Source organism: Suncus etruscus, chromosome 2, assembly GCF_024139225.1.
Source record: "Suncus etruscus isolate mSunEtr1 chromosome 2, mSunEtr1.pri.cur, whole genome shotgun sequence".
NCBI classification, from domain to species: Eukaryota; Metazoa; Chordata; class Mammalia; order Eulipotyphla; family Soricidae; genus Suncus; species Suncus etruscus.
The window spans coordinates 2,201,873-2,228,762 of record NC_064849.1 but is presented as its reverse complement, the minus strand read 5'-3'; the positions used below and the strand labels follow the sequence as shown (position 1 = coordinate 2,228,762).

At 52.7% G+C, this 26,890-nt stretch overlaps 1 protein-coding gene across 1 annotated transcript in view; it reads left to right on the top strand.

The window, feature by feature from the left end:
• CLIP1 (CAP-Gly domain containing linker protein 1) overlaps window positions 1–26,890 on the top strand; it is a 315,265-nt gene that overhangs the window by 29,936 nt on the left and 258,439 nt on the right. Inside the window, exons 9-20 of the mRNA XM_049767747.1 lie at window positions 6,326–7,192; window positions 10,234–10,350; window positions 11,394–11,451; window positions 12,179–12,262; window positions 12,469–12,625; window positions 14,249–14,414; window positions 14,537–14,749; window positions 17,153–19,378; window positions 20,054–20,170; window positions 20,898–21,004; window positions 24,121–24,241; window positions 24,715–24,767. Of these exons, the coding sequence (XP_049623704.1) occupies window positions 6,326–7,192; window positions 10,234–10,350; window positions 11,394–11,451; window positions 12,179–12,262; window positions 12,469–12,625; window positions 14,249–14,414; window positions 14,537–14,749; window positions 17,153–19,378; window positions 20,054–20,170; window positions 20,898–21,004; window positions 24,121–24,241; window positions 24,715–24,767 (4,286 nt within the window). The remainder of the gene's footprint in view (window positions 1–6,325; window positions 7,193–10,233; window positions 10,351–11,393; window positions 11,452–12,178; window positions 12,263–12,468; window positions 12,626–14,248; window positions 14,415–14,536; window positions 14,750–17,152; window positions 19,379–20,053; window positions 20,171–20,897; window positions 21,005–24,120; window positions 24,242–24,714; window positions 24,768–26,890) is intronic.

Here is a 26,890-nt window from a genome sequence, read left to right as displayed (position 1 = left end):
TTGGGGGGGGCCACACCCATTTGATGCTCAGGGGCTACTCCTGGCTAAGCGCTCAGAAATTGCCCCTGGCTTGGGGGACCATATGGGACGCCCGGGGATCGAACCACGGTCTTTCCTTGGCTAGCGCTTGAAGGCAGGCAGACTCCTTACCTCTAGCGTCACCTCGCCGGCCCCATTTTTTTTTTTAATAACTTTCATTTATTTATTTTTATTCTTTTCATTTTTGGGCCACACCCGGTGGCTCTCATGGGTTCCTCCTGGCTCTACACTCAGGAATCACTCCTGGCAGGCTCAGTGTGGGGTGGGACCCTATAGGATCTGGAGATCCAACTTGGGTTGGCTAGGTACAAGGCAAATGCCCTCCTTGCTGTGCTATTGCTCCAGCCTCTCAAATATTTTTCATTTTAAATAGTCATTGTCCTGAAGAAATGGCCTTTTTATGATGCTCCATCAGCAACCTGGATCTCCTTCCTGAGGGGACACCTCAGACTTTTCTTTCCTTCTTTGCCCACCTGGACAGGGGGCATGGCGACTGGCAGTGGTGACCTCAGTCAGGTGGAGGGGGCTGGCACAATGGCCCCTGGATGGCATTGCCCTTCATGTGCCTCCCCTACGGAAAAGACGTATTTTTGTTTCTGCGATCAGGAATCACTCCTGTTAGATGTGGGCTGTGTGTAGACCATACCTGGCAGTGCTCATGGCTTTCCTCCTGGCTCAGAAACTGCTAGGACGACTGTGTTTACTTACTTTGCTCCGTGGAATGCAGCTCCCAGCTTTGCTTCCCCGGTGGCCAGCAGGGACCCAGAGAACCTCCTCAGCGAGGAGCCAGAGTGCCCGGGACTCCTCTGTCCTCTCCCCCGCGGCTCCCCGTTGTAGCCCTATGTGGGCCTTTGGCTGAAGGTCCTCAAGCCCCATAAGGGATTCAGTGCTCGCCCTCTACTGCACACCTTGCGTGGGGCCGCATGAAACGTCTCCCACATATTTGTCCGAAAACAAGTGGCATTTTTGAGGTGTGACCTCCTTAAAAAAAAAAAAACCATTTTGTTGAAGTCTCTGAGTCAGTCGCTCACACACGGATGCCGTCGAAAAGCCGGTAGCGTAGCGTGCAGGGACGCTGACTAGTCTGGGTCGTGCTGGCGACGTTCACCCCACAGCAGTGTGACTTGCGTGTGTCCGCAGCATCTGACACCTTCCATCTCGCCTCATGTGTCTCCTCCTCCTCCCTCTCTAGCTTAGCTCACGCCCTGGCCTCTCCCCTCTCCCCCCATCCTCCTCTGTCCAGGGGACTCTCCCCACGTTCACCCCTGCGCTGGGCGTGGTTGGCCCTACCGCTCGCTGCTCTTGTGCCGGCCCGTCACGCTACTCTGTTGTTCTCTTCCTCTTCCTCTCACTCACAGACGCAGACCAAATTGGAGCATGCCCGCATTAAGGAGCTTGAACAGAGCCTGCTCTTTGAAAAGACCAAAGCTGACAAACTCCAGAGGGAGTTAGAAGACACTAGGGTAATGGTTTTCACTATTTAACGCGGCCCGCCGCAGGGTGCCTGTGGCCGACACCTCGGAGACACGAGCCTGTGTCCCGGGCCCGAGTCTGTTCTCGGCCTCATGGGGGTCCCTGAGCTCAGACACATGGGTCTGTGAGCACACATGGCCCCAGTGGGGCCTGTCTTTGGCCCTGTGAAAGGCCTCATTCTAGTGAACTCTGCAGAAATCCAGAGCAGCGCCCACAGGGACGCGTGTTCCAGGAGGGCAGAGGCAGCGATGGAGGTTCTGGGTATGAGGACCCTGGGCCATGTTTTTTTGCACACATACACACACATGCACATGAGTGTAAACATGCACACACACAGAGCCCATCATTCTAGGTTCTCTTCCCCATCCCTGGACTTTTCCAGGAGATTTTGTTGCTTTCGTCATCAGCTCTTGCTCCTTGTCCTTCCAGGCGGGGAGATGGCGCACTAGAAGTTTGGTAGAGTTTTGGGTTTTTGTTTTTTTTTTTTGAGACAGTCACACCCAGTGGTGGTGCTCAGGGGCCTCTCCTGGATGTCCCAGCCATGCTTGGGGCCCTGAGCCAAGCCAGGCATCAAAGCGACCTCTAGCCTGGGGCCTGCCCACTGGGCCACCGGCCTACCCAGATCAGGCTCTGCTGACCACCAATGAAACACTTTTACCCTCCTCCATTTTTCTCGCTTCCTTTGCCTCTCCCTGCTTCCTGTCACTGTGGCTCACTCACTGGCCCTGTCACTGAACTGTCCCCTGGTCAGATGGGCAACAGAAGCTTCTCCCGAAGCAGCTCCCAGCCCGCTCGCTGTGCGGACTGGGCCAGGCCACTGGCTTCTGTCTCCAAACCCCGCTTGCATCGCTGCCTGCCAGGCACTGCTCTTCACCACCCACTGTCACTTGAGTTTAAGGGAGACCTGAGAGGAAGGTGGAGGGAGGCTCCCCTCTGGCACGGGCAGTTTAGGTCAACATCTGAGGAGAAGGCTGGAGCTGGGTTGGGCTCCCGGGCCTGGTGTCTGTGCCCCAAGCCCACCCAGGAGCTTTGCTGGAACTGCAGGATAAGTCTGAGTCCGAGTCCTTCACCCCCCAGCAGGAAACACTGAGGTTTGGAAACTCTCTCAAGTTTCTCTCTGACACAAAACATGATTATCTGGGTTGAGGTGTTTTGAATTATTCACACAGGTAGAAATTTCACCATTTCAAATGTTTTACATGGATTCACTTGTTGAATCTTCACAGTAATTGTATATCTGTGATGGCTCATTTTATAGTTAAGCGAGCTCCAAATCGAGAGAATCTCTATTTCTTCCCCTAAACACTAATCTTGAGAAGAAAGAAAACATTCTCCATTTGCTCCAGACTCAAAAGACTCCAGTATATGGGGGAGGGAAAAACCCAGGCCTGGGCGGTGATGCGCTGTGTCCTGGTACCTCAACCTCAGAGACAGCTTTGTTGGCAAGGAGGAGGAGAAGAGGAGGGAGGAAGAAATGCAGTGGCCAGTTTGATGAGCTGTCACCCAAAGTAACCTGTTCTGAGACAGGTTTTTTCTCCATAGCCTTTATTGGTTTTTGTTTTGGGGCCACACCTGGCAGTGCTCAGAGGTTACTCCTGGCTCTGCACTCAGAAATCACTCATGGCAGGCTTGAGGGACTCATATGGGATGCCAGGGATCAAACCCAGATATGTCCCGGGTTGGCCATGTACAAGGCAAATGCCCTACTGCTGTGCTATCCCTCAGTCCTCTCTACAGTTTTATGCTGGAGTTTTTGGGCTTATTCATGGTTTTTCTTTGATTTTGTGGCCATGAGCCCTGGTCCTCCCCCTCCCCAGGTTAGGAAACAGCCTGAAAGAATTCTTTTTTTCTTGTGGGGGGTTGTCACACCTGGCAGCACTCAGGGGTTCCTCCTGGCTCCACGTTCAGAAATCAATCCTGGCAGGCTCAGGGGACCATATGGGATGCCAGGATTTGAACCACCGACCTTCTGCATGCAAGGCAAACACCTTACCTCCATGCTATCTCTCCGGCCCCTGCCCTGAAAGAATTCTTGTCTGGAGCTGAACCAAGTGGATTTTTGGTGACCATCAGCCCTGACGTGCTCAGTGGCATGGCCCCGGCTCCCTTCATTTTGGTCTCCTGCGGCCCTTTCTGGCCCGTGCCCTGGGCTGTGGATATCTGGTGTTGGCCCCCGTAGCAGCAATGTGGAGGGTCTCACAACTTGCCCGGCCGTGCCCTGACTTTTTTGGGGGCTCCCAGCACAGTGCTCTGAGTCAGTGGTGTTTCCCAGTAGTTGTCTCGTTGCCCCCGTCTGCCACATACCATGTACTCCAGCCTGTCTGCCCTACTGGATTATTTTGTTTTTATTTATTTGTTTGTTTATTGGTTTTTGGGCCACACCTGGCAGCACTCAGAGGTTACTCCTGATTCTGTGCTCAGAAATCACTCCTGGCTGGGGGGACCATATGCGATGCCAGGGATCAAACCTATGTCCATTCTGGGTCAGCTGCAAGGCAAACAAATGCCCTACCACTGTGCTACTGCTCTGGCCCCTTGTTTTTTATTTCATTTTATTTTTTTTTTTTTTTTTGGTTTTTGGGTCACACCCGGCAGCACTCAGGGGTTCCTCCTTACTCTATACTCAGAAATCGCTCCTGGCAGGCTCAGGGGACCATATGGGATGGCGGGATTCAAACCACCGTCCTTCTGCATGCAAGGCAAACGCCCTACCTTCGTGCTATCTCTCCAGCCCCCTTGTTTTTTACTTTTTAATTTTGGGCCGCACCCAGCAGCGCTCAAGGGTTCCTCCTGGCTCTGCGGTCAGAAATCGTTCCTGGCAGGCTCAGTGGACCATATAGGATGCTGGGGATCAAACCGGGGTTCTCCCCAGTCAGCTTTGTGCAAGGCAAAGTCCCTACCACTGGGCTTTCGCCCTGGCCCTGTCTGCCCTACTGGAAACAGAGTGAGAGATACCAGACACGAGATCGTGAGCACTGTCCCCGAGCTCAGAGGGATTTGGATTCAGCAGGAGGGTTTAGACCCCACTTGGAAGTTGCTATGTGCCTCAAGGCCTGGGGTTAAAGAAAAGATCAGGTCCCCAGTAGTTGCTTAGCAGAAAAGGGGGGCTACTCCTCCGAGTCTTGGATTCTCAGTTGCAGGTAAAACGTTTTTCTTTTCTTTTTTTTTTTTTTTTTTTTTTGGTTTTTGGGCCACACCCGGTAACGCTCAGGGGTTACTCCTGGCTATGCGCTCAGAAGTCGCTCCTGGCTTGGGGGACCATATGGGACACCGGGGGATCGAACCGCGGTCCGTCCAAGGCTAGCGCAGGCAAGGCAGGCACCTTACCTCTTGCGCCTCCGCCCGGCCCCTACGTTTTTCTTTTTTTTGTTTTTTTTGTTTTGTTTTTTTTTTTGGGCCACACCCGTTTGACGCTCAGGGGTTACTCCTGGCTATGTGCTCAGAAATCGCCCCTGGCTTGGGGGGACCATATGGGACACCGGGGGATCGAACCGCGGTCCGTTCCTTGGCTAGCGCTTGTAAGGCAGACACCTTACCTCTAGCGCCACCTTCCCGGCCCCATTTTTTTTTTTGTTTTTTGTTTTTTGGGCCACACCCGGTGATGCTCAGGGGTTACTCCTGACTATGCGCTCAGAAGTCGCTCCTGGCTTGGGGGACCATATGGGAAACCGGGGGATCGAACCGCGGTCCATCCAAGGTGAGCGCAGGCAAGGCAGGCACCTTACCTCTAGCGCCACCGCCCGGCCCCCCAGCCCCTACGTTTTTCTTTTCTGTTTTCTGTTTTTTTTTTTTTTTTTTTTTTTTTTTTTTTTGTTTGTTGGTTTTCTTTTTTTTGATTTTGGTTTTTGGGCCACATACAGTGATGCTCAGGGGTTTCTCCTGGCTCTGCGCTCAGAAATAGATCCTAGCTGGATGTATCATATAGGACGCCAGGGAATCAAACTACAGTCTGTCCTAGGCCAGCCATGTGCAAGGCAAACGCCCTACCACTGTGCCACGGGTCTGGCCCTACATTTTTCTTTTCATTGTTGTTAAAAAAAGTTTTTAAGTGAGTGATCCTTGCTAGATGAGTTGAGGTTTTTGCTGTCCACAGTGGCCGTGCTCTGCGAAACTCTGGGACCCCCTCTGAGCCTGTGCCCACAGGGAGGGCAGCGTCTGTGGGTGGGCATGAGGGTCAGGCCACCCAACCCCACCCCTGAAAATGTTCAGGTGCTCACATGAACAGATAGTTGGATAAATCCAGGGAGAAATTCACGGTTCTCGCTGGTGTCTGTCGAGGGAAACCACCTAGATTTCCCCACCGCGTTGACAGGTTTAGTCAAGTTTCTTTTTCCACTCCCTGAGCGGGTTGGTGATTTTAGATCCCTGATCCTTTGGGAACCCCACCACTCCTTGACCACCATTTCTGGCCTCTGTGGCCCCCCGCCTATCGGCTGCTGTGACTGTCTGGGCCGAGTGTGAAATCAGGCCCATCGGAGTCACTTGCCAAAGCTACTGCCTGAGATGGACCAGGCTGGCCGGCGAGCCCCAGAATTTAGCAGTCCCTGTCAGATTTAGCCTGTGAAGCCAAGGTTGCTCCTGCCCCATGGCAGTTCTGTGAGGGGGAAAAGAAGCGAGTTAAACTCTGTGTCAGTGTTTTGTCCCTAAGACTGGTTTTGAACTTGCAGAAGCCCCAGACCTCACTTCTTACTTTTAATCTTTCTGCAGTTGGAAAAGAGAGTGTGAGGGTACTGTGTCTCTGAACCTCTCTCCCTCTCCCTCACCCCTCTCCCTTTTCTCTCCTCCTCTCCCTCTCCCTTCCTCTCCCTCCCAGGTGGCCACCGTCTCTGAAAAGTCCCGAATCATGGAGCTGGAGAAAGACCTGGCATTGCGGGCGCAGGAAGCCGCCGAGCTCCGGAGACGGCTGGAGTCCAACAGGCCATCGGGAGACGTGGACACGTCGCTCTCCCTGCTGCAGGAGATCAGCTCCCTGCAGGAGCAGCTGAACGGAGCCCGCACCGACCACCAGCGGGAGGTGGCCCAACTCAGGGAGCAGCTGGGGGGCCGTGAGGATGCCCACCGGCAGGAGATGCAGGCCCTGCAGGCCACCACCGACAAGCTGTCCAGGGAGAATGAGTCCCTGAGGAGCAAGCTGGAGCGGGCCGACCAGGAGAACTCGGACGTGATCACGCTGTGGAAGTCCAGGCTGGACACGGCCATTGCGTCCCACCAGCAGGCCATGGGCGAGCTCAAGGCCTCCTTCAGCCGGGGCCTGGGCGCCGCTGCCGCTGACACAGCCGGGACGAGGCTGGGGGACCAGCAGGACCCCGAGCTGGGAGAACTCCAGGCCCAGCTGCGCCAGGTCCTCCAGGAGAAGGAGAGTGGCCTGGAGGTCGCCCGGGCGAAGCTGGACCAGGCAGAGGAGCAGCACCTGGTGGAGATGGAGGACGCCTTGAACAAGCTGCAGGAGGCTGAGGCGAAGGTAAAGGAACTGGAGGCGCTGCACGCCCCATGTGGCCAGCAAGGCCAGGCCGTGGCTGAGCTCACGGCGCAGCTCCGGGCCGCAGAAGAGAAGCTCTCACAGTTCCAGGAGGCCCAAAACGAAGGTAAATCAGAAACAGAGGTGCTGAGGCAGCAGTTGCAGGCAGCCGAGCGACAGATTCAGGACTTAGAGGAGGCCAAGCGGGCTGAGAGTGACAAGGTTTGTACCCAGGCCTCCATCTTCTCCTCTCCCGGCCCCCTGCCCTTTCCTTGGCATCTCTCTCCCTGCGCCATCCTGTACTTTGGGTGCACATGGTTACGCTTGGTGCTAACAAGTTCGCCAGTCACAGAGTTTGGGTCCTACTGAGGCTTTCAAAGAAGCAGCCAGAGTGGCATAATGTCTCTGGCACTGCACGGCAGTTTCTGAGCACAGAGTCCCCCATCCCACCCACCCATCCCTCAAAAAAATTTTTTGGGGGGCACACCCGAGAGTGCTCAGAAATCACTCCTGACAGGCTCGGGGGACCACATGGGATGCTGGGGATCAAACCTGGGTTCATCTCACATCAGCCATGTGCAAGTCAAGTGCCCTGCTGCTGTGCTGTTGCTCCGGCCCCATCAGCAGCCTTCTGGAAGAGTAGATTCTGTGAAAGATGAGTAGGATTTTTTTTTTTTTTATATTTTGGGCCACACTTAGCTTTTATTTATTTAATTTTTTGTTTTTGTGTTTTCGGGCCACAGCTGTTTGATGCTCAGGGGTTACTCCTGGCTACATGCTCAGAAATTGCCCCTGACTTGGGGGGACCATATGGGACACCGGGGGATCAAACCACGGTCCTTCCTTGGCTAGCACTTGCAAGGCAGACACCTTACCTCTAGCACCACCTCGCCAGTCCCACTTAGCTTTTATTTTGGTCTTTTTTTTTAGGGGGGTGGTCATACCAAGAGGTGTTCAGGGTTTCCTCCTGGCTCTACCCTCAGAAATTACTCCTGTCAGCCTCAGGGGACCATATGGGATGCGGGGATTGAACTTAGGTCTGTCCCGAATCGGCCGCATACAAGGCAAATGCCCTACCACTGTGCAATTGCTCCAGCCCCCTCAAAAAATTCTTATTGCCTGGAACTCCTCCATGTCTAACTGCCTGCCACATGCCCCCCCCCACCCCAGTAGAGATGGTGTCACCCTTTAGACCTTGCTCCAAGACTCCTTCCTGCTGGCAGAGGGTATGACGGCTCATGTTGGCGATGCTTCAGAGCAGGCTCTGACTCTGAGGGAGGGCTTGGGAGCTGAGTTCAGGGTTAAGGCAGAGGAAGCCACATTTCTTTTTTTTTTTTTGGTAGCCACATTTCTTGCTCAGGAATCCTGGAAATGCTTTTTTTTGTCCTCCTAGAGGCCCAGAGGGAATGCTACTGTCCCCCATCCCTCTCTGCTCTTTGGGTGGAGAGATGGCTAGCCCAGCACTCTGGGTGTTTTCGCTGGAGAAGCTGCTCTGTTGGCCATGAAGAGGGAGTCGTGGGGTTCCAGGGTGCAGTCAGGATAGACAGAGGCACAAAAGGGGAGAATTCTTCTCAGGCCCGACCTGTTCCTAGAGATAGCGTCTGAAACTTTGAAGCGTTAATCGCGAATGGCTGGCCAGCTTGTTGATACCACGATTTCACAAAAACCAACGTCTCGTGGCTGCTGTCTGTTTGGATTCAAAATTGTCAATTTGGGGTTCCAAGGGATAGGACTGCGGGGATGGCACTTGCCTTCTGTGTGTGGCTAGCCTGGATTCGAGCCCCATTATTCCACAGTTCCCAGTGCCAGCCAGGGATGAACTTTGAGCAGCAACACTGGTTGTTTATCCCCCCAAATTTATCCCCCCAAATACATAATGATTATTATATTAAATGTTGAAATCCCTCGATTTTAAATCCCAGAAATTGTATAATTTCGAAAGCAAATCTATCCCCTATCTTCCCCCTTTTCTCCTTACATCCTTCATCTTCCCTCTTTTGTTCTTCCTCCCATCCCCCCTCCCTCCTTCCTTCCTTCCTTTCTTTTTTACTTTTCTTTCTTTTTTTTTTTGGTTTTTGGGTCACACCCGGCAGTGCTCAGGGGTTATTCCTGGCTCCAGGCTCAGAAATCGCTCGGGGGACCATATGGGATGCCAGAATTTTGAACCACCGTCCTTCTGCATCTAAGGCAAACATGCCTTACCGCTGTGCTATCTCTCCGGCCCCTTTTTTCGTTTTTACTTTTTCTTTTTCTTTTTTACTTCCCTCCCTCCCTCCCTCCCTCCCTCCCTCCCTCCCTCCCTCCCTCCCTCCCTCCCTCTCTCCCTTCCTCCCTTCCTTCCTTCCTTCCTTCCTTCCTTCCTTCCTTCCTTCCTTCCTTCGTTCTTACCTTCGTTCCTCCCTCCCTACCTTCCTCCCTCCCTCCCTCCCTCCCTCCCTCCCTCCCTCCCTCCCTCCCTCTATTTTTTTTTTTTTTTTGGTTTTTAGGTCACACCCAGCGGTGCTCAGAGGTTACTCCTGGCTGTCTGCTCAGAAATAGCTCCTGGCAGGCACGGGGTCCATATGGGACACTGGGATTAGAACCAACCACCTTTGGTCCTGGATCGGCTGCTTGCAAGGCAAACGCCGCTGTGCTATCTCTCCGGGCCCCCTCTTTCTTTTTACTTTTCTTTCTTTCTCTTTCTTTTTTACTTCTTTCTTTCTTTCTTTCTCCCTCCCTCCCTCCTTCTTTCTTTATTTCTTTGTTTCTTTCAACTCCCCCCCCCCACCGTGTGGCACTTCAGGCAATAGTGTGTCTGGCTGTGTGCATTTATTTACTATGCTCAGTTCTCGGGGCCTGCTGTTGGCAGCCTCCACAGCAGCCGCAAGTTTTTGGGGATCACACACTGGGCTTTGTGCTTGTCGGCCCTGTGCTGCAGCACCGGGAGCATCACCCTGGCCCCTAGAGGGTGAATCTTTCCAACAAATTACCCCCCCCCCCCCCCACCATTTCTCTTTTTGGTTCATGCCACTGTTCCAAATTTGGTTCTAGAAAAACCCTTGGTTTGGGCTGTGTTGAACTACCATCAAACACCCCCACCAGAACTGACCGTGTGGCCTATTCGGCTCTTTGATGTGAAGAGACGGTGCCCGTTCATCTCCCACTTCTCCCCACCTCATTTCGATTGCATGTGTCTTTCTCATACGTGTTCCATGTTTTGTTTCCCCCACCCCCATGCCTGTGCGTCTCCTCCGGTCCCATCGCATCACCCCGTCCCCGTGTAGGCCAGTAGTGCTGCCAGCGAGCTGCAGGGGAAGGAGTTAGCCCTTAGTCACCTGCAGGAGAGCCTGGGGGAAGCAAGTCGAGTCAAAGAGGCCCTGGAGAAAGAGCTTCAGGCTCTGGTAAGTACTGGAGGGGACTTGGCCTCTGGCCTCCTTTGGTGCTTTGGTGCTCAGAAGTGCTGGGGGCACGAAGATGGTGCTGGCCTCGGCTGTCAAGGCCTTAGGGGTTCTGTGTACCTCCCATGGAATATCAAAGGTAGGTGTTTCTCGACCTGGCCTCGGTTTCCCTGGTCTGCAGTGGCCTGGTTCTATGACTTTTATTTCTCACGCGGCTTCACACAGAGCCTTCTGCTTGCTTGTGATTTGGGGGTTCTTGGTTACTGGAGCACCATCAGGGAGCCATGTGAGTCCAGAAGTACCAGGTGGCATCACCTGAATTCTGGGGCTGCTTCCTGGGATCCCCTAAACCAGGCATTTCAGAACTTGGCAGTTTAGAAGGGACGGTCTGTCCTTGAGATGGCACAGAAGACAAGTTCATGCTGCATCCCAGTAAGCAGCCTTGTGTGCTGGACCACATGAACACGCATACACTCACATGCAATGTCTACTGCCTGGGGTGCACACAACACATAACACACATGTCCACAGAGCCCAGGATACACACACATGTGCAGCATTCACACACACGTCCACAGAACCCAGGAAACATGCGTGTGCTTTAATGCTGGTTCACAGACACACATGCCAAGGTCACACTGCATGACCATGCCACTCATTCCTCAGGCTTATGGTGGCCCTGCCTCCTGGGGCTGTGGGGTGTTTCTTAAAATGGGGTTTGGTTGATCCCTCTCCATTCCATTGCCTCCTCATGTTATTTCTCTCTCTTACTGCCCCATGAGAAGCACATTATTAGGGGGTCCTGTGTCACTCCCTGCTGCACCAGTGGCTGCTCATGGCTCAGAAACGTGACAAGACCAGGTTGGCCACACTCATGCACCCTTGACTCTGCCTTTAGCCCAACACTGTGCTCTTGAGGCTCACGTGAGGGGAAAAATAGTGTTGCGAATAATGGTGCACCCTCATGGGGACCACTGGCTGCGGGGCTTGGCGCTGACTGGAAACTGGCTGGAAATGGTTCTGAGCGTCCAACTTTTTTTCTTTAGAAAGAGAAGTTTGCCGAGGCTTCCGAAGAGGCGGGCTCTGTTCAGACAAAGATGCAAGGTGGGCACCAGCGGATGGGGCACTCCTGGGCTTTGGGATGTGGGACCAGAGGTTTCCTGCTCCCTTGAGCCTGACGCCAGGCACTGGGGCTCTACGACCCTTGCACTTCCCGGAACTGGCCCCCTCGACTTCATTCTTCTTTGAGTTGAAGGTTGTGAATAAGCAGTAGGACAGGGAGGAGCACTTGGCCTTGCTTTGCTCTTTTGCCAAACTGGGTTCGATGGGCACAGCACCCAGAGTAAGCTCCAAGCATCCCCCCAAAAACCAAACCAAACCAAAAAGAAAGGTTCTTAGAAGCTAGGGAGATAGAACTGTCCAGGAATGGAGAAACTGTGGCTCAAACAGGCTTGAACTAGGTTAAGCTCAAAATCCCTCACCTGGTGTGACCCTTAGTCAAGGGTTTCAAACGTAGAGTGCCTTTTTTTTGGGGGGGGGGGGGTTGGGTCACACCCGGTGGCTCTCAGGTTATTCCTGGCTCTGCACTCAGAAATCGCCCCCGGCAGGCTCGGGGGACTGTATGGAATGCCAGGATTCGAACCGAAGTTCGTCCTACTTTGGCCGTGTGCAAGGCAAATGCCCTACTGCTGTGCTATCGCTTGGGCCCCTTAGAGTGACTTTTTATCTGCCTGTGGCCCCCAATTTCCCTCTCAGAGCTCAGATAGACGGTCTAATTCTGGGAGTCCTCACTGTGCAAAACAGATTCAACCGATGACTTTCTCCTCCATAGAGACCATCAGCAAGTTACACCAAAAAGAGGAGCAGTTCACCGCACTGTCTTCGGAGCTGGGGAAGTTGCAGGAGACGTTGACAGGTAAAAGCTTCTTCTGGGCCTGATCAGTGAGAGTTCTCTGGGTGAGGCCTGGGACACAAAGCCAGTTAGTTGCTTACAATGCCCCAATGTGCATTCTCTCTCTCTTTCTCTTTCCTTTCTGTCTCCCTCCTTCTCTCCCTCCCTCCCTCCCTCTTTTCTTCCCTCCCTTCCTCCCTCCCTCTCTTTCCGTCTTTCTCCTCCTTCAGGTATGGAGGCCAAATTCAAAGAGAGAGATGAGCGAGAAGAGCAGCTGCTAAAGGCGAAGACCAAGTTGGAGAACGAGATTGCAGAGATCATGAAAATGTCGGGGGACAGTTCCTCTCAGCTGTCAAGGTTGAATGACGAGCTACGCCTGAAAGAAAGGTGCGTGTGAGGAGGCAGCTTTCTGGAACATTCTGTGGTGAAGATTCCATGTCTGCCCTTCCAGAATCCCCTCAGTGCACCCTGAGCCAATTGAGGGACCCGAGAGTCCAATGTCATAAACCTGCCATTGGAGACAGGAAAATTACCAATGGCCGGGCCTGTCACTGGCTCTGAAACACTTTGGGGTGTGTTACCGAGGGCAGGACACTTGGCACGGACCCTGGACTCTCTGAGCCGGGCACTGTGGTGGCTTTTCTTTCTTGTTTGTTTGTTTTTGGGCCACATCCAGTGGTGCTCGGGGCTAACCTGGGTCTGTGTTCAGGGGTCACTCTTGGCGATGCTGCAGCAACCCTATGGGATCCCAGGGTGGAACCCATGTTGGCCCTTGCAAGACAGGGCACACGCCCTCTATTTTTCCCTCTTAATAGTTGGCACATCAAGAGTGGATTTTTTTGTTGTTTTGGGACCACACCCAGTGATGCTCAGGAGTGATTTCTGAATGCAGAGCTAGGAGTAACCCCTGAGCATCATCAGGTGTGGCCCAAAAACAAAATACAAAAAAATTATTCTTGGGACTAGAGTGATAGCATAACGGTAGGGCATTTGCCTTGCATGCAACCGACCCGGGACAGACCCGGGTTCCATCCTCAGCATCCCATATGGTCCCCCGAGTCTTTCAGGAGCAATTTCTGTGTGCAGAGCCAGGAGGAATCCCTGGAATCCCTGAGTGCTGCTGGGTGTGTGCCAAAACCAAATAACCAAAACAAAAAAAATCATTCTTGACGGGGCAGACTGAAAAAAATACAGCAGGAAGGGTGTTTGTCCTGCATGTAGACAACCCGAGTCCCAACCCCAGCACCGGTCCCCTGAGCCTTTTCCAGGTGCCATTCTTGAGTCCAGAGCCGGGAGTGACCCTGAAGCAAACAAACAAAAATCACTGCTGGTATCTTTTTTAGGCCCAGTACTGGAAAGTTTTAAGCATTCTTTTTTTTTTTTTTTTGGTCACACCTGGTGGCGCTCAGGGGTTACTCCTGGCTTTATGCTCAGAAATCACTCCTGGCAGGCTCAGAGGACCATATGAGATGTCGGGATTTGAACCACCGTCCATCCTGGGTTGGTTGCATGCAAGGCAAACGCCCTACCGCTGTGCTATCTCTTCGGCCCTGAAGTACTAGAAAATTTTAAGCATTCTTTTTTTTTTTTTTGTGTGTGTGTGGTTTTTGGGTCACACCCGGCAGTGCTCAGGGGTTATTACTGGCTCCAGGCTCAGAAATTGCTCCTGGCAGGCACGGGAGGACCATATATGGGACGCCGGGATTCGAACCGATGACCTCCTGCATGAAAGGCAAACGCCTTACCTCCATGCTATCTCTCCGGCCCCAATTTTAAGCATTCTTATGAGAAAAAAAAATGGGCCCCTTGGGGTAGGGTGTTTGCTTTGCATGCACCTGATCCAGGACAGACTGATCCAGGATAGATGGTGGGTTCAAATCCTGGCATTCCACATGGTTCCCAGTGCCTGCAGGCCAGGAGTGACTTCTGAGCTGAGTGTGGCCTAAAAACCAAAAATAAATAAATAAACAAACAAACAAACAGACCTCTCTTTACTGGAACTTGTCCTAGGTGTGTGCAAGAGTTAGAAGTCAAGCTGACGAAGGCCACCGAAAATGCAAGTGTCTTGCAAAAGAATCTGGGGGAGGTGACCGTCCGAGCTGAGCAGAGCCAGCAGGAAGCAGCTCGGAAGCACGAGGACGAGAAGCAAGAGCTACACAAGCAACTGTCCGATCTGGTGAGGAGACCAGGGGCCATGCTTGTGTGTGTTCACCTTCACATCTCTGTGTGTGTGTGTGTGTGTGCTGGGGGTGGGAGGGTTTGCCGGCTGATGGTTCCCTTGGCTTCGGCTTCCTGCAGGAGCAGAAGGTGGAAAGCAGCCTTGGCCAGTGCCAGGCTCTGCAGGCCAAGTACGAGGAGGCCAGTTCTGAGAGCAAGGCCCGGCATGAGGAGGCCCTGCGGGTGCAGAAGCTGCTGCTGGAGGCCGAGGAAAGGCTGCGGATGGCGCAGGCGGAGAACGGCCAGTTGCTGCAGGAGATGGTGGAGCTCCGAAAACAGGCCGACAAAGCCAAAGTAGGTGGCGGGGAGCCCAGGCTGAGGGAGGCCCAGGCCACACTGGGGTTGGAGGTGCGGGAGTCCCGGGCCAGGGGTGCTGCTCTCCCCACTGGGGTGTGCCTGGGGGCTCTGCTCCAGGATCCTTCCTGGAGCCCTCCTGCAAGGCTGCCTCTGCTGCTCGTGGCTCTTTCAGGAGACCGGGTGTCCGTTGCCAGCTTCTGTGGGCGCTGTTGTGGGTCTTCACCTTCCTCCGGCCTCGACCCTCTATCCTGCTGGTGTCAGGGTGACAGCAAAGGTGGGGCCGGGGCTGCAAGTCCTCAAGCTCAGCTGTGGGCCCAGTGTGCCAAGTGAGCATAGGGACAGACACTGAGCTCCAGGCAAGCCAGCTGCCTTGCGGGGCTGGACTCCGGAGCAGGGAGACTCTCAGGAACCCTGGTTTGGTTTTGTTTGTTTAACTTCAAAGACTAATAAGTTCAGTCCTTCTGAGATTTTACCTGATTGCTCCAAGTTCTTTTTGAAATGACAGTTTTTAGGGGCCGGAGAGATAGCACAGCGGTAGGGCATTTGCCTTGCATGCAGAAGGACAGTGGTTCGAATCCCAGCATCCCATAGGGTCGCCCGAGCCTGCCAGGAGCGATTTTTGAGCGTAGAGCTAGGAGGAACCCCTTAGCGCTGCTGGTTGTGACCCAAAAACCAAAAAAAAAAAAAAAAAAAGACAGTTATGACAGTTTTTTTTAAAAAAAATAGTTTTCTGATGTGCTAGAGAAACGTCGCTTTAAGGAGATTAAGGGAAAGCAGAGAAGCTGGAGCAATAGGACAGTGGGGAGGGCTGTGGCTTTGCACGTGACCAAGTGGGTTTGATCTTTAGCATCTGCAAAGTACTGCACTAAACTGCAAATTTACTGCAGTTAGCTCCGGGGCTTTAAGGGTCATAGGTGCCCATGGGGCCTGGTTGCTAGGTGGGGTGAGGTGCCCACCCAGGGATGCCAAAATGTAGGGGGGGAAGAAGGGGTGGGTAGATTTCTGTCTATGCTACCCAGGGGTTTCTTAGAGGTAGATATAATTCAGAGTGGGGGAAATCCTGTAGGCCTGGGGTGTGAGAGAGAGAGAGAGAAGAATGAGGGATAAAGGCAGACAGCAGACAGGCAGCATCTTGATGACACATTATCTCTGGCTCAGGCCTGGGGGTTCTGGGCCTTCGGGCCCCCCATGTGGGCCAGAGGCTCTGCTCTGGTCTTTTCCGTGGGCCCCCCTTCAACTGTCAAACTTTTTCCTTATAATTTTTAATATGTAACATATATTATATATGTTATGTAAATATATACGATTTATATATATTTATATATATATTTCCCTTATATTCCTATATTCCTGCTGTTACAAGGGCATATCCAGTCCAACTGCCCTTATGGGGGACAGGCAACCGAGGGGCATGTCCAAGTCCAGTTACTATCATATTAGCAAGCACCCCATGGGATCCCTGGAGCACCTCCATAAATGAGCGCTGGGTTCAGAGCCAGGAGAAAGCCCTGAGCACGGACAGATGTGCCCCTCCGCCCCCCCCTCCAAAAAAGAAATGGAAGTAAATTTCCCTGGAATGTGAAGGCCGGCTCCTGAGAAGGGTCACTCACTGCAAGGGCTGTGTTGGGGTTTGTGTGTCCGGGTCCAGCTTCTCCCCTCTCACTGGCTGCCTGAGCTTTGACTCCTGCCCTGAGTCCGCATAGTCCCTGCTTGCTGCCAGCAGCCCCATGGGCCTACTCAGCTCACATTTGAATCTCTTGACCCATCCATGGCTCGGTTGCTGTGTCTAATGGCTACTGAGCTTCCCAGATAATTTGGTGGCTGGAGCCATAGTACAGCAGGGAGGGCATTTGACTTGTACATGGCCAATCCAGGTTCAGTCCTGAGCATCCCATAGTGTCATTTAATCCCTGCCAGGAATAAGTCTTGAGCATCACAATGTGTGACCCCAAAGCAAAGCAACTAAAAAAAATAGTCTGATATACTCTGTGTATTCACTAAAACTTTGTAAAGATGAATGTATTTATTTATATAGGACTCTGGTCCCATTTTCTTTCTTTCTCCTTCCTTCCTTCCTTCCTTCCTTCCTTCCTTCCTTCCTTCCTTCCTTCCTTCCTTCCTTCCTTCCTTCCTTCCTTCCTTCCTTCCTTCCTCCCTCCCTCCCTCCCTCCCTCCCTCCCTCCCTCCCTCCCTCCCTCCCTCCCTCCCTCCCTCCTTCCTTCCTTCCTTCCTTCCTTCCTTCCTTCCTTCCTTCCTTCCTTCCTTCCTTCCTTCCTTCCTTCCTTCTCTCTCTCTTTCTTTTCTTTCTTCCTTTTAGGCCTCATTAAGTGACTTAGCCTTGCCTTTGATTGCTGGCTTTTCATTCTAGTTTCCGTTCTCCTCCCCATCTCTTGTCTCCAGTCGCTAACATACTTATTAACATCTGCCAAAAAAGAAATTGAGCTTATGTCGGAGGAGCTGAGGGTTCTGAGGTCCCAGAAGCAGCTGCTAGAGCAGGAGGGAGCCGGTCTCAAGGTGGAGCAAGGCTCGCTCTTGGCCAAGCTGGTGGAGGTGGAGGCCAGGACCTCTCTGCTCCAGGAAGACCACAAGAATCTTCGGCTTGCACACCAGATGCTCCGCCTGGACCAGGAGAAAACCCTGGAGGCCAAGCTGGCTGCCGAGAAACTCTACCGGCAGGAGCGGCTTGGGAAGGAAGCGCTGGCAGCGGAGAGGGAGAAGCTGCGGGTTGAGGCCGGAGCCATGCGGGAGGAGTTGCTGAGGCTCCATGCAGAGAACGAGGCACTGCAGGAGGCCCAGATGGGGCTGAAGGCACAGGTGGACGAGGCCCAGCTCAGCGAGAGCAGTTTGATGGCTAAATTTCAGAAGGGCCGCGAGGACCGGGACCGCCTGCAGGAATCAGTCCAGAAGTTGATTCTGGAGAACAAGGCCCTGGCCCAAGCCAAGGACGAAGCCATCCGGGAGCTGCGGGGCTCCTACGAGGAGCTTGCCCGCGCCCAGAAGGCCCTCATGCAGGAGGTGGAAGAGCTGACGACTGAGAAAAAATCGGCCCTGGAGAAGCAGCTGAACCTCGACAACCTCTGCGTGGCCCTGACGCTGGAGCGTGACACTCTGGCCCAGAGCCACAAGGCCCTGCAGTTGGAGAAGGAGCGGGCGCAGAAGGAGCAGGAGCAGCTGCAGGCCAGCCTGGATGCAGCCTTGCAGGCCAAGCAGCTGCTGAGCGCCCAGGCCGGCCACCTTCGCTCACAGTTGGATGAGGCGGCCACCACCGTGCATAAGACCGAGCTGGAGGTGCTCCAGGCACAGGCGGCCAACACCGGCCTCACACGGCTGCTGGAGCAGCTCCAGGCCAGCCGGGAGGTCTCGACCTCCGAGTGCCTCCAGCTCCTGCATGACAAGGAGACGCTGACGGTGGCGGAGAGGAGGCTGGCAGCCGAGAGGAAAGAGCTGCTGGGCCAGAACAGCCGCCTGGCCGAGGAACTGCGCCGGCGCTCGGAAGAGGCGGCCCATGTGGAGCGGAACCTGCAGGAGAGGCTCGACTTGCTCAGCTCCGAGCAGGAGCAGGCGAGCCAGAAGGCGGCAACGTTGCGCCGGCAGCATGAGGCCCTCCTGCAGGAGAAGGCGGCCCTGGAAAGGAAGCTCAGCGACTTGCTGGCCCAAACGGAGGAGTCGGCCCAGGCCCTGGAGAATGTCACGAAGAAACACGAGGAGGAGGCGGCCAGCCGGAGGCTCCTGGCCCAGGAGAAGACGCAGCTGCTGGGGGAGCTGGACACCCTCAAACAAGAGCTCCAGGAGCTGGCGGCTGGCAAGGGCGACCTGGCGCTGCTGCTGTTGGAGGCGCAGAGCGCCCGGAAGAGCTTGGAGAAGGAGCAGGCAGGCCTGCAGCAGGCTCATGAGGCCCTCAGTGTTGAGTTGCAGACTTGCCGCGCCGAGAAGAATGTGCTGCTACGGGACAACCTGAACCTCCAGGGCCAGTACGAGCAGCTCCAGGAGGAGAGCCGTGCCGCCCAGCAGGCCCTAGCATCGGAGCTGGACACTCACGCCGCCCAGAGCGAAGCCTCATCTCGCGAGGTGGGCCGGCTGCAGGGCAGAATGGTGCAGCTGGAGCAGGAGCTGGAGCAGCTGCAGGCCCGGTCCCAGGGGCTGCAGGCGGACAACGTGGAGCTCACCCAGGAGAAATCCTGCGCCGATCAGAAGGCGGCCCAGATGCTGGAGGAGAAGGAGCTCCTGAGAGCCGAGGCCGCCCGCCTGGCAGCCAACATCGACACCCTGAAAAGCGATTTCGCAGCTCTGTCTCAGTCCAAGGCAGAGCTGCAGGGCCTGCACAGCTGCCTCACCCAGATCCTGCAGGACCTGAGGCGGCAGCATGAGGCCACAGCGGCCGAGCGCACCCAGGCCGTGCAGGAGAGCAAGAGGCTGCTGGCTGCGACGCGGGAGCTGCAGCAGGAGAAGGAGGCGCTGGCCCAGAGCTACTTTCTCCTGCAGAAGGAGATGAGCCAGCTGGCCGCCACCAACAGCCACGTGTCGGCCCAGCTCCTGGAGGCCCAGAAGGAGAACCGTGTCCTGCGGAAGGACCGGAGTAAACTCACGGGGAAACTTGGGGAGCTCCAGGCGCTGCAGTCGCTCACGGTAAAGGGGAGCAGGTGGAAGAAGCGAGCGCCCCCCTTGGGGCGCTCAGCCGGGCACCCGCTGTGTTAGTGGATTCATGAGACCTCCTCAAGAGGGTCCACCCACCCGCCCACCGGACACACACACACTGCGTTCACTGTCTGTCGCTTGTACCTGTTGGCAGGCTCTTGGGACAGCCACCAGGGCCATCTCGCAATTGAGGGCCTGGTGGCCGCTCCTAGGAAGGGCAGAAGCTGTGAATGCACAAGGGCAAGGTTGTCACTTGAGGGGCAATTACTGTGGTGGGTTCCGCTGTGGCTCTTAAAGACTTAAGTGGTAAAGGAATCAGAGTGAAAGTTGATAGGACCTGGAGGAATGTGCTTGCTTGTCACGTGGCTGACTTAGGTTCCATCCCCCACTGCATCCCCCACTAACACCTTTTCTCCTAGCCCTTCCTGACCCACTTCTTACCCAAGCTCGAGGCCTGCTGACCAGTCATTTCGTTCCTCTTGTGAGAACTTGGCTCTCTCTGGGCCTATCTTGTCACTGAGCATCTTAGACTCGAATCTTGGCGATCCAGGGGCGCTGCCTCCCTGGCCTGGTGCTGTGCTAAATCAGGGGCCCACATGCTGGACCTCGTGCCCGAGTGTCACCACCAAGGCCTCAGCGTGGCTCATGTCACGGTCTCGTCCCCAGGCTGTGCAGACGGCGGAAGACACCAAGCAGATCATGGAGCAGATGACTAAGGAGAAGTCAGAGACATTGGCCTCTTTGGAGGACAGCAAACTCACAAACGAGAAACTCCAGAGCGAAGTAATCGGGTTTCAATGGCTTTTCTGTCAGCTTCACACTTCCCTTTCATCCTCAGGACCTTTTGGGGGGTTTTCAGTCAAGCGTGGCTTGGTGCACGTTGGAAGTGTGGAGGGGAGGTCACGTGTGTTCGCCGGCCTCACGGGGCATCTGTCCTGGCTTCCTTAGTTGGGGAATCTCAGTCTCAATGTCTTTTTAGAATTGTCCAGCAAGAGCCTCAGAATGAAGGTTCTGACCATTTCTAGGGTCAACCCAGTGTTGAGCCATTGAGACCACTTCAGTGTGGCATTGGCATGTTCTTGACCTACTCCAGTTGGTGCCCCTGTGTCCTCCTGAAATATCGCATCTGGGTTTAGATAGAGCTGGGCCGCGGGGCTCAGAGCCGGTGGTCAGGCCTGTGCTTACTGCTCACTGAGCGCCGTCTTCAGCTCAGGGTAAACTGTGACCCCATCCCAAAGTAAACAAACCCCCCCTTCTGCTTTAGTCTTTGATTCTTCCCTTCATGGCCTCTCAACCCTCCAGATCCTGACACTCTCACCCCCCCCCTTTTTTTGGGAGGACACACACGGGTTTCTCAAGAGACCAATTTGGACTTCCTGCTGGCATATCCTGTGTCTCCAGCCCCCTGTCTATTTATGAAAATGTGCTTTGTCCTGAATGATCTGCTTTCCAGCCATGTCTTTGGAAAACAAAATCATCTCATCAAGTTCTTTTTCTCTTGGTCTTTAAGTTGGACACTCTCAAAGAAAACAACTTGAAGAACGTGGAAGAGTTGAACAAATCGAAAGAGCTTCTGACTGTAGAGAATCAAAAAATGGAGACATTCAAGAAAGAAATGTAAGTTTATTTCCTTTGAGGAGAAAAGGGCTTCATTGGGGGACAGAGCAATAACACAGCTCAGAGGGTGTTTGCTTTGCATGTCTCCAGCCTCAGTTCGTTTCCCGGCATCCCATAGGGTCCCCCAAGCACTTCCACGAGTGATCCTGAACAAAGAGCCAGGAGCTGCTCACAGGTCAGAAGATGGAGATGGTGGGGACCAGAGTGATAGCACAGCGGGGAGGGCGTTTGCCTTACACATGGCTGGCCCAGTTTGATTCCTAGTATCCACATGGTCCCCCAAGCCTTCCAGGAGCGATTTTTGAGCACAGAGCCAGGAGGAACCCCTGAATGCCTCTGGTGTGGCTCAGAAACCAAAATCAAACAAGAAAAAGAAGATGGAGATGGAGAAAAAGAGGGAGATATTTGATCTCATTAAAATCAAATCTCCCAGGTACCAGAGCGTTAGTACAGCTGGTAGGGAGCTGGCCTTGCACACAGATCACCTGGTACAATCCCCTGAATTCCAGATGCTCCCTCCCAAACAAAGCCAGAAATTTCCCCTGAGCATCACTGAGTGTGGCCCCAAAACCAAAGAATAAAAGATTTAGTCTCGGGCCTGGAGAGATAGCACAGCGGTGTTTGCCTTGCAAGCAGCTGATCCAAGACCAAAGGTGGTTGGTTCGAATCCCGGTGTCCCATATGGTCCCCCGTGCCTGCCAGGAGCTATTTCTGAGCAGACAACCAGGAGTAACCCCTGAGCAATGCCGGGTGTGGCCCAAAAACCAAAAAAAAAAAAAAAAAAAAAAAAGATTTAGTCTCCCAGCTCTTGAGTGAGTAGTTAGTTCAGGCCTGAAATGCTAACTAAATAGCTTAGGAAAAAAATTACAACCTTTCATTTGGGGGCTGGAGCAATAGCACAGTGGTAGGGCATTTGCCTTGCATGCTGCCGAGACAGGACAGACCTGGGTTCCATTCCCAGTAACCCATATGGTCCCTTGAGCCTGCCAGGAGTGATTCCTAAGCACAGAGCCGGGAGGAACCCCTGAGTGCCTCTGGGTGTGGCCCCCAAACCAAAAAAACAAAAACCTTATTTAATGTATTGTGAGAATTTTTGTATGGATTCCACTCCTGTACTCATCCTGGAAGGCAATGTATGATGGATGGGATCTAAAAATCAAGAAAAATGAGGATACCAAATACCACTCAAAAAGCTAAAAAATAGTCCTGTTCATGGGCTGGAGAGATAGCATGGAGGTAGGGCGTTTGCCTTGCGTGCAGAAGGATGGTGGTTCGAATCCTGGCATCCCATCTGGTCCCCTGAGCCTGCCAGGAGCAATTTCTGAGCATAGAGTCAGGAGTAACCCCTGAGCGCTGCCAGGTGTGACCCAAAAACCAAAAAAAATAAAGAAAAATAGTCGTATTCCATAGCACAGATGGATTCAGAGCCCGAAGAGTGGCTGAGTTCACAGTGTGACAGCCCACTTAAGATCTAGTCAACAGAGAGAGAGCTTCAAGGTCATCACACCTTTAATAGCATGAAATAGAAGCACAATAGTAGGATGAAGTGTTTTAACATCCATGTGTCAGCACAGGGCTGGAGGCATGGGCCCAAGAGATACTAGGATGTAGGTGCTGGCCTTGTGCGAGGTCAACCTGGTTTGTAGTCTGAATATAGAGTCGGTCTCACACCAGTGCTGGGCTTGGACAGACACTGGTGAATAAAGCAACTTGTATTTCTTCTTTTTTTTTCTTTTTCCTTTTTTTGATTTTTGGGCCACAACCAGCAGCATTCAGGGTTACTCCTGGCTTTGCGCTCCTGGCAGGCTCAGGACCATAAGGGATGCCGGGATTCGAACCACCATCCGTCCTGGGCCGGTTTCATGTGAGGCAAACCTCCTACAGTTGTCCTATCTCTCTGGCCCAGCAACTTGTATTTCTGTCAGAAAACAAATACAAAACAAAAAATAATTCTGTTTAGGAATGAGCAGGTGCAGAGTTCTGGCAGTGGCCCTTGGGGAGGCCCAGCGTTGACCCTCCGCTTCTGTCCCTTCTCAGCAGTCAGGATGTATGTCACACATGTATGTGGGTGTGGGTGTGTGTATGGTGTCTCAGCTTGCAGTTTCACACATGAAGTCAGACAGTCACGGAAAAAGGTGCATTTCAGCCAGGGGTGGTTGTGCAGCTCCTGGATTTTACGGAGCCAGCCAAGCTTCTCTCTTTTCCGCTGCTTTCCCTACCACTTTTGTTTGTTTGTTTGTTTGTTTGATTTGGTGTGGGCGGGCAAACCCATTCTGATGAAAGGGGGAAAATATCACCCTGGACAAAATAATTTTGAAAATCTGAGCACAAACATTAGGAAAAAGATGCCCATTATGATTGGAATGGCTAAACCTAAGGCCATCTATAATAGTTTATTTGTGTGTGTGTGTGTGTATGTGTGTGTGTGTGTTTTTGGGGGGAGCCACACTTGGCAGTGCTCAGGGATTACTCCTGGCTCTTGCTCCTGGCAAGCTCAGGGGATGATATGGGATGCTGGGGTTCAAACGCACGTCCTTCCCTGGTTGACCACATGCAAGGCAAATGCCCTACCACTATGCTATCTCTCTGGCCCCTTCCCTGCCACTTTTTTTTTCCCTCCCTTTCCGTGCCACTTTTATTGGCCAGAGTTTATAAATCATCTGAGGGTTAGGGTTGACTTCATTAAGTGCACTTGTGCTAATTTAACTCAGAAAAGATGAAAGGAGGGGCTGGAGCAGTGATGCTAGAAGTAAGGCCTCTGCCTTGCAAGCACTAGCCTAGGACGGACCTCGATTCGATCCCCCGGTGTCCCATTTGGTCCCCCAAGCCAGGAGTGACTTCTGAGCTCATAGCCAGGAGTAATCCCTGAGTGTCACTGGGTATGGCCACCCCCCCAAAAAAAAAAAAAAACAGAAAAAGAAAAGATGAAAGGAAAAAGTAATACAGTCATACAAAAAAGGCAAAAAATCATACAGCATATGACAACAGGTATATTTTAAGACCATGCCAGTGCCTGGGGCCTTTGAGGTGGCACCCACTGAGTCCCGGGTGGGGGTGGGGTAGCGGGCACCTGATCAGAGTCTTGTCTCCATGGTCACCCTGCGTTGTTCCCGCAGAGAGGCCCTGAAGCAGGCGGCTGCCCAGAAGGCTCAGCAGCTCTCCGCGCTGCAGGAAGAAAATGTGAAACTTACTGAGGAATTGGGGCGTAGCCGAGACCAAGTCACGAGTCAGCAAAAGGTCAGTGGGGGCCTGGCTGGACACTCAGATGCGATCAGTGGGTGAGGACAGAGGTTCCCAGGGGTGTCTCTGAGACCTGCTCCCAGCTGAGCTTCTGGGGGACTTGGGATGGGGATGTGTTGGGGGGGGGTTTAAGGAGGGAATTTGAAAGCATGAGAAAATAAACTTTTAGGGGCCAGAGTGATAGCACAGCAGTAGGGCGTTTGCCTTGCACGTGGCCAACCTGGGTTCGATTCCTGGCACCCCATATGGTCCCCAGGTAATTTTTTCCTCCTTTCATCAGAATGGGTTTTAAGAGAAAAGATTTCTGGAATATTAGTTTTGGGAAAAGGGGCCATTTCTCTACGAGGATACTACATCCACACATTCTGCCATTTCTTTACTGTGGACTGGGGCCCCAGGGTGCCATGTGTGGGCTGAATCACCCCGAGCAGGCTTCTCAGGAACTGAACTTGTCACGCGTGTCCTTACAGCTGGAAGAAGAGAGATCCGTGCTCAACAACCAACTGCTAGAAATGAAAAAGAGGTAGGATTTTTTTTTGTGTTTAGTGTGTGTGTGTGTGTGTGTGTGTGTGTGTGTGTGTGCTCGCGCGCGAGTCGGTGCGTGTGTGTTTTAGGAGGAAAATATTAGCAGTGGCTTTTAGAAAGCTGATATATACATATATAGATATATATATTCAGAAATCGGAGTCAACATGTGGTTCATTGTTGACAAACTGAAAAACATACTAGGATTTTTTTTTTTTTTTGGTTTGGGGATACCTGGGGTCTTCTCTCTTGAGCTGTGGCCCCAGTCAAGAATTATTTTGATTTTAAGCTACACTCAGTGAGTCTAGGGGTCCCTTTTCCTTTTTAAATTAAGAAAGACTCAAAAAGAAAAAGACTCAGATTCATTCCTGTAAAGTCCTCTCCTCACCCTAACCCCTGGTCCTGGGACCCTGGACTGCTGAGATCCTATCACCCCATCAAACCATCACTCTGTCACCTCTGAAAGTCCTGGTTCTGGTATGGGGCCAACGGATGTTATTTCCACAACTCTTGGGTAAGCAGCAGTGGGGGTGGAGGAAATGGGAGAAGCACGTGGAGTTTATTCCTGTCACCTTGGGGTCAGGGAATGTGGCCTTTAGGGGCGTAAGTCCTGATGTTTGCCCCTGTGGTTTCTGTCTCTCATGTCAGTCTATGCATTAATCTGATCTTGGAACAGCCCCATGATCAACCCCAGGGCAATGATGGTACTGGAACGGGGTAGGAAAGGAAATCTAGCAGAGAATGACTGAGCCAGGAATCAAACTGCAAACACTGTTTAGAAAGACAGAGGTTTGGGTCCAGCCAGTGACTTCAGTGGCAGCATGCAGTGTCACTTAGGTAAGAAAGCAGGGACCACTTTAAATTAAAAAAATAAAATTGAAAAAAACATGGGGCCAGAGAGATAGCATGGAGGTAAGGCGTTTGCCTTTCATGCAAAAGGTTGGTGGTTCGAATCCCGGCATCCCATATGGTACCTTGTGCCTGTCAGGGTCGATTTCTGAACATAGAGCCAAGAGTGGCCCCTGAGTGCTGCTGGGTGTGACCCAAAAACCAAAACCCAAAAAAAAAAAAAATTGAAAAAACAAAAAGAAAACAGGGACCAAAAACAGAAAACTGGGATGACCAAGGATTTTGCAGTGACTAAATCCAGAAGAGAAGCAATAACTACTTTTTCTTACACAACCTTTTTGGTTGCAGTTTTTTTTAAAAATGACATTGTGTTGCCGGAGCAATAGCACAGCAGTAGAGCATTTGCTTTGCATCTACCAACCCAGGACGGATCCGGGTTCAATTCTCGGCATCCTATATGGTCCCTCAAGCCTGCCAGGAGCGATTTCTGAGCACAGAGCCAGGAGGAAACCCTGAGCACTGCTGAGTGTGGCCCAAAACGAAACAAAACAAAACAAAAATCAAATTAAAAAATGACATATAGACATGAACTCTATGTTATTTTACATTAAAAAGAAACTTTCTTGGGGCCAGAGAGATAGCACAGTGGTAGGGTATTTGGGCGTTTGCCTTGCACGAAGCCAATCCAGAAGGGATGGTGGTTCTATTCCCGGCATCCCATTGGGTTCCCTGAGCCTGCCAGGGGCGATTTCTGAGCTCAGAGCCAGGAGGAACCCCTGAGCACCTCCGGTGTGACCCAAAAACAAAACAAAACAAAAAAAAGAACCTATCTTGTGGAGCCATATATTAAAGTGGGGAAGACACTTGTCTTTCATGTGGCCCACCTGAGTTTGATCCCTGGTATCCCATCTTGTTTCTCAGCACCACCAGGAGTGAGCTCTTGAGTGCAGAGCCAGGAGTAAACCCTGAGTACTACCTGACTAGTGTGGCCCAAAAATACCCAGAAAACTCCCTTGATACACCCGGCAACGCTCAGGCGATCCTCCTGGCTCTACGCTCAGAAATCGTTCCCGGCAGGCTCAGGGGACCATATGGGATGATGGGATTCAAACCACTGTCTTTCTGCATGCAAGGCAAATGCCCTGCCTCAATGCTAACTCTCCAGCCATTAAATTAAACATTCTAACCGAAGAACAAAATCACAAATAACCAAAATATCAGGAGATAAAGATAGCGTGCCGCAGAATGAAACCGAGATGGAACTGTTAAATG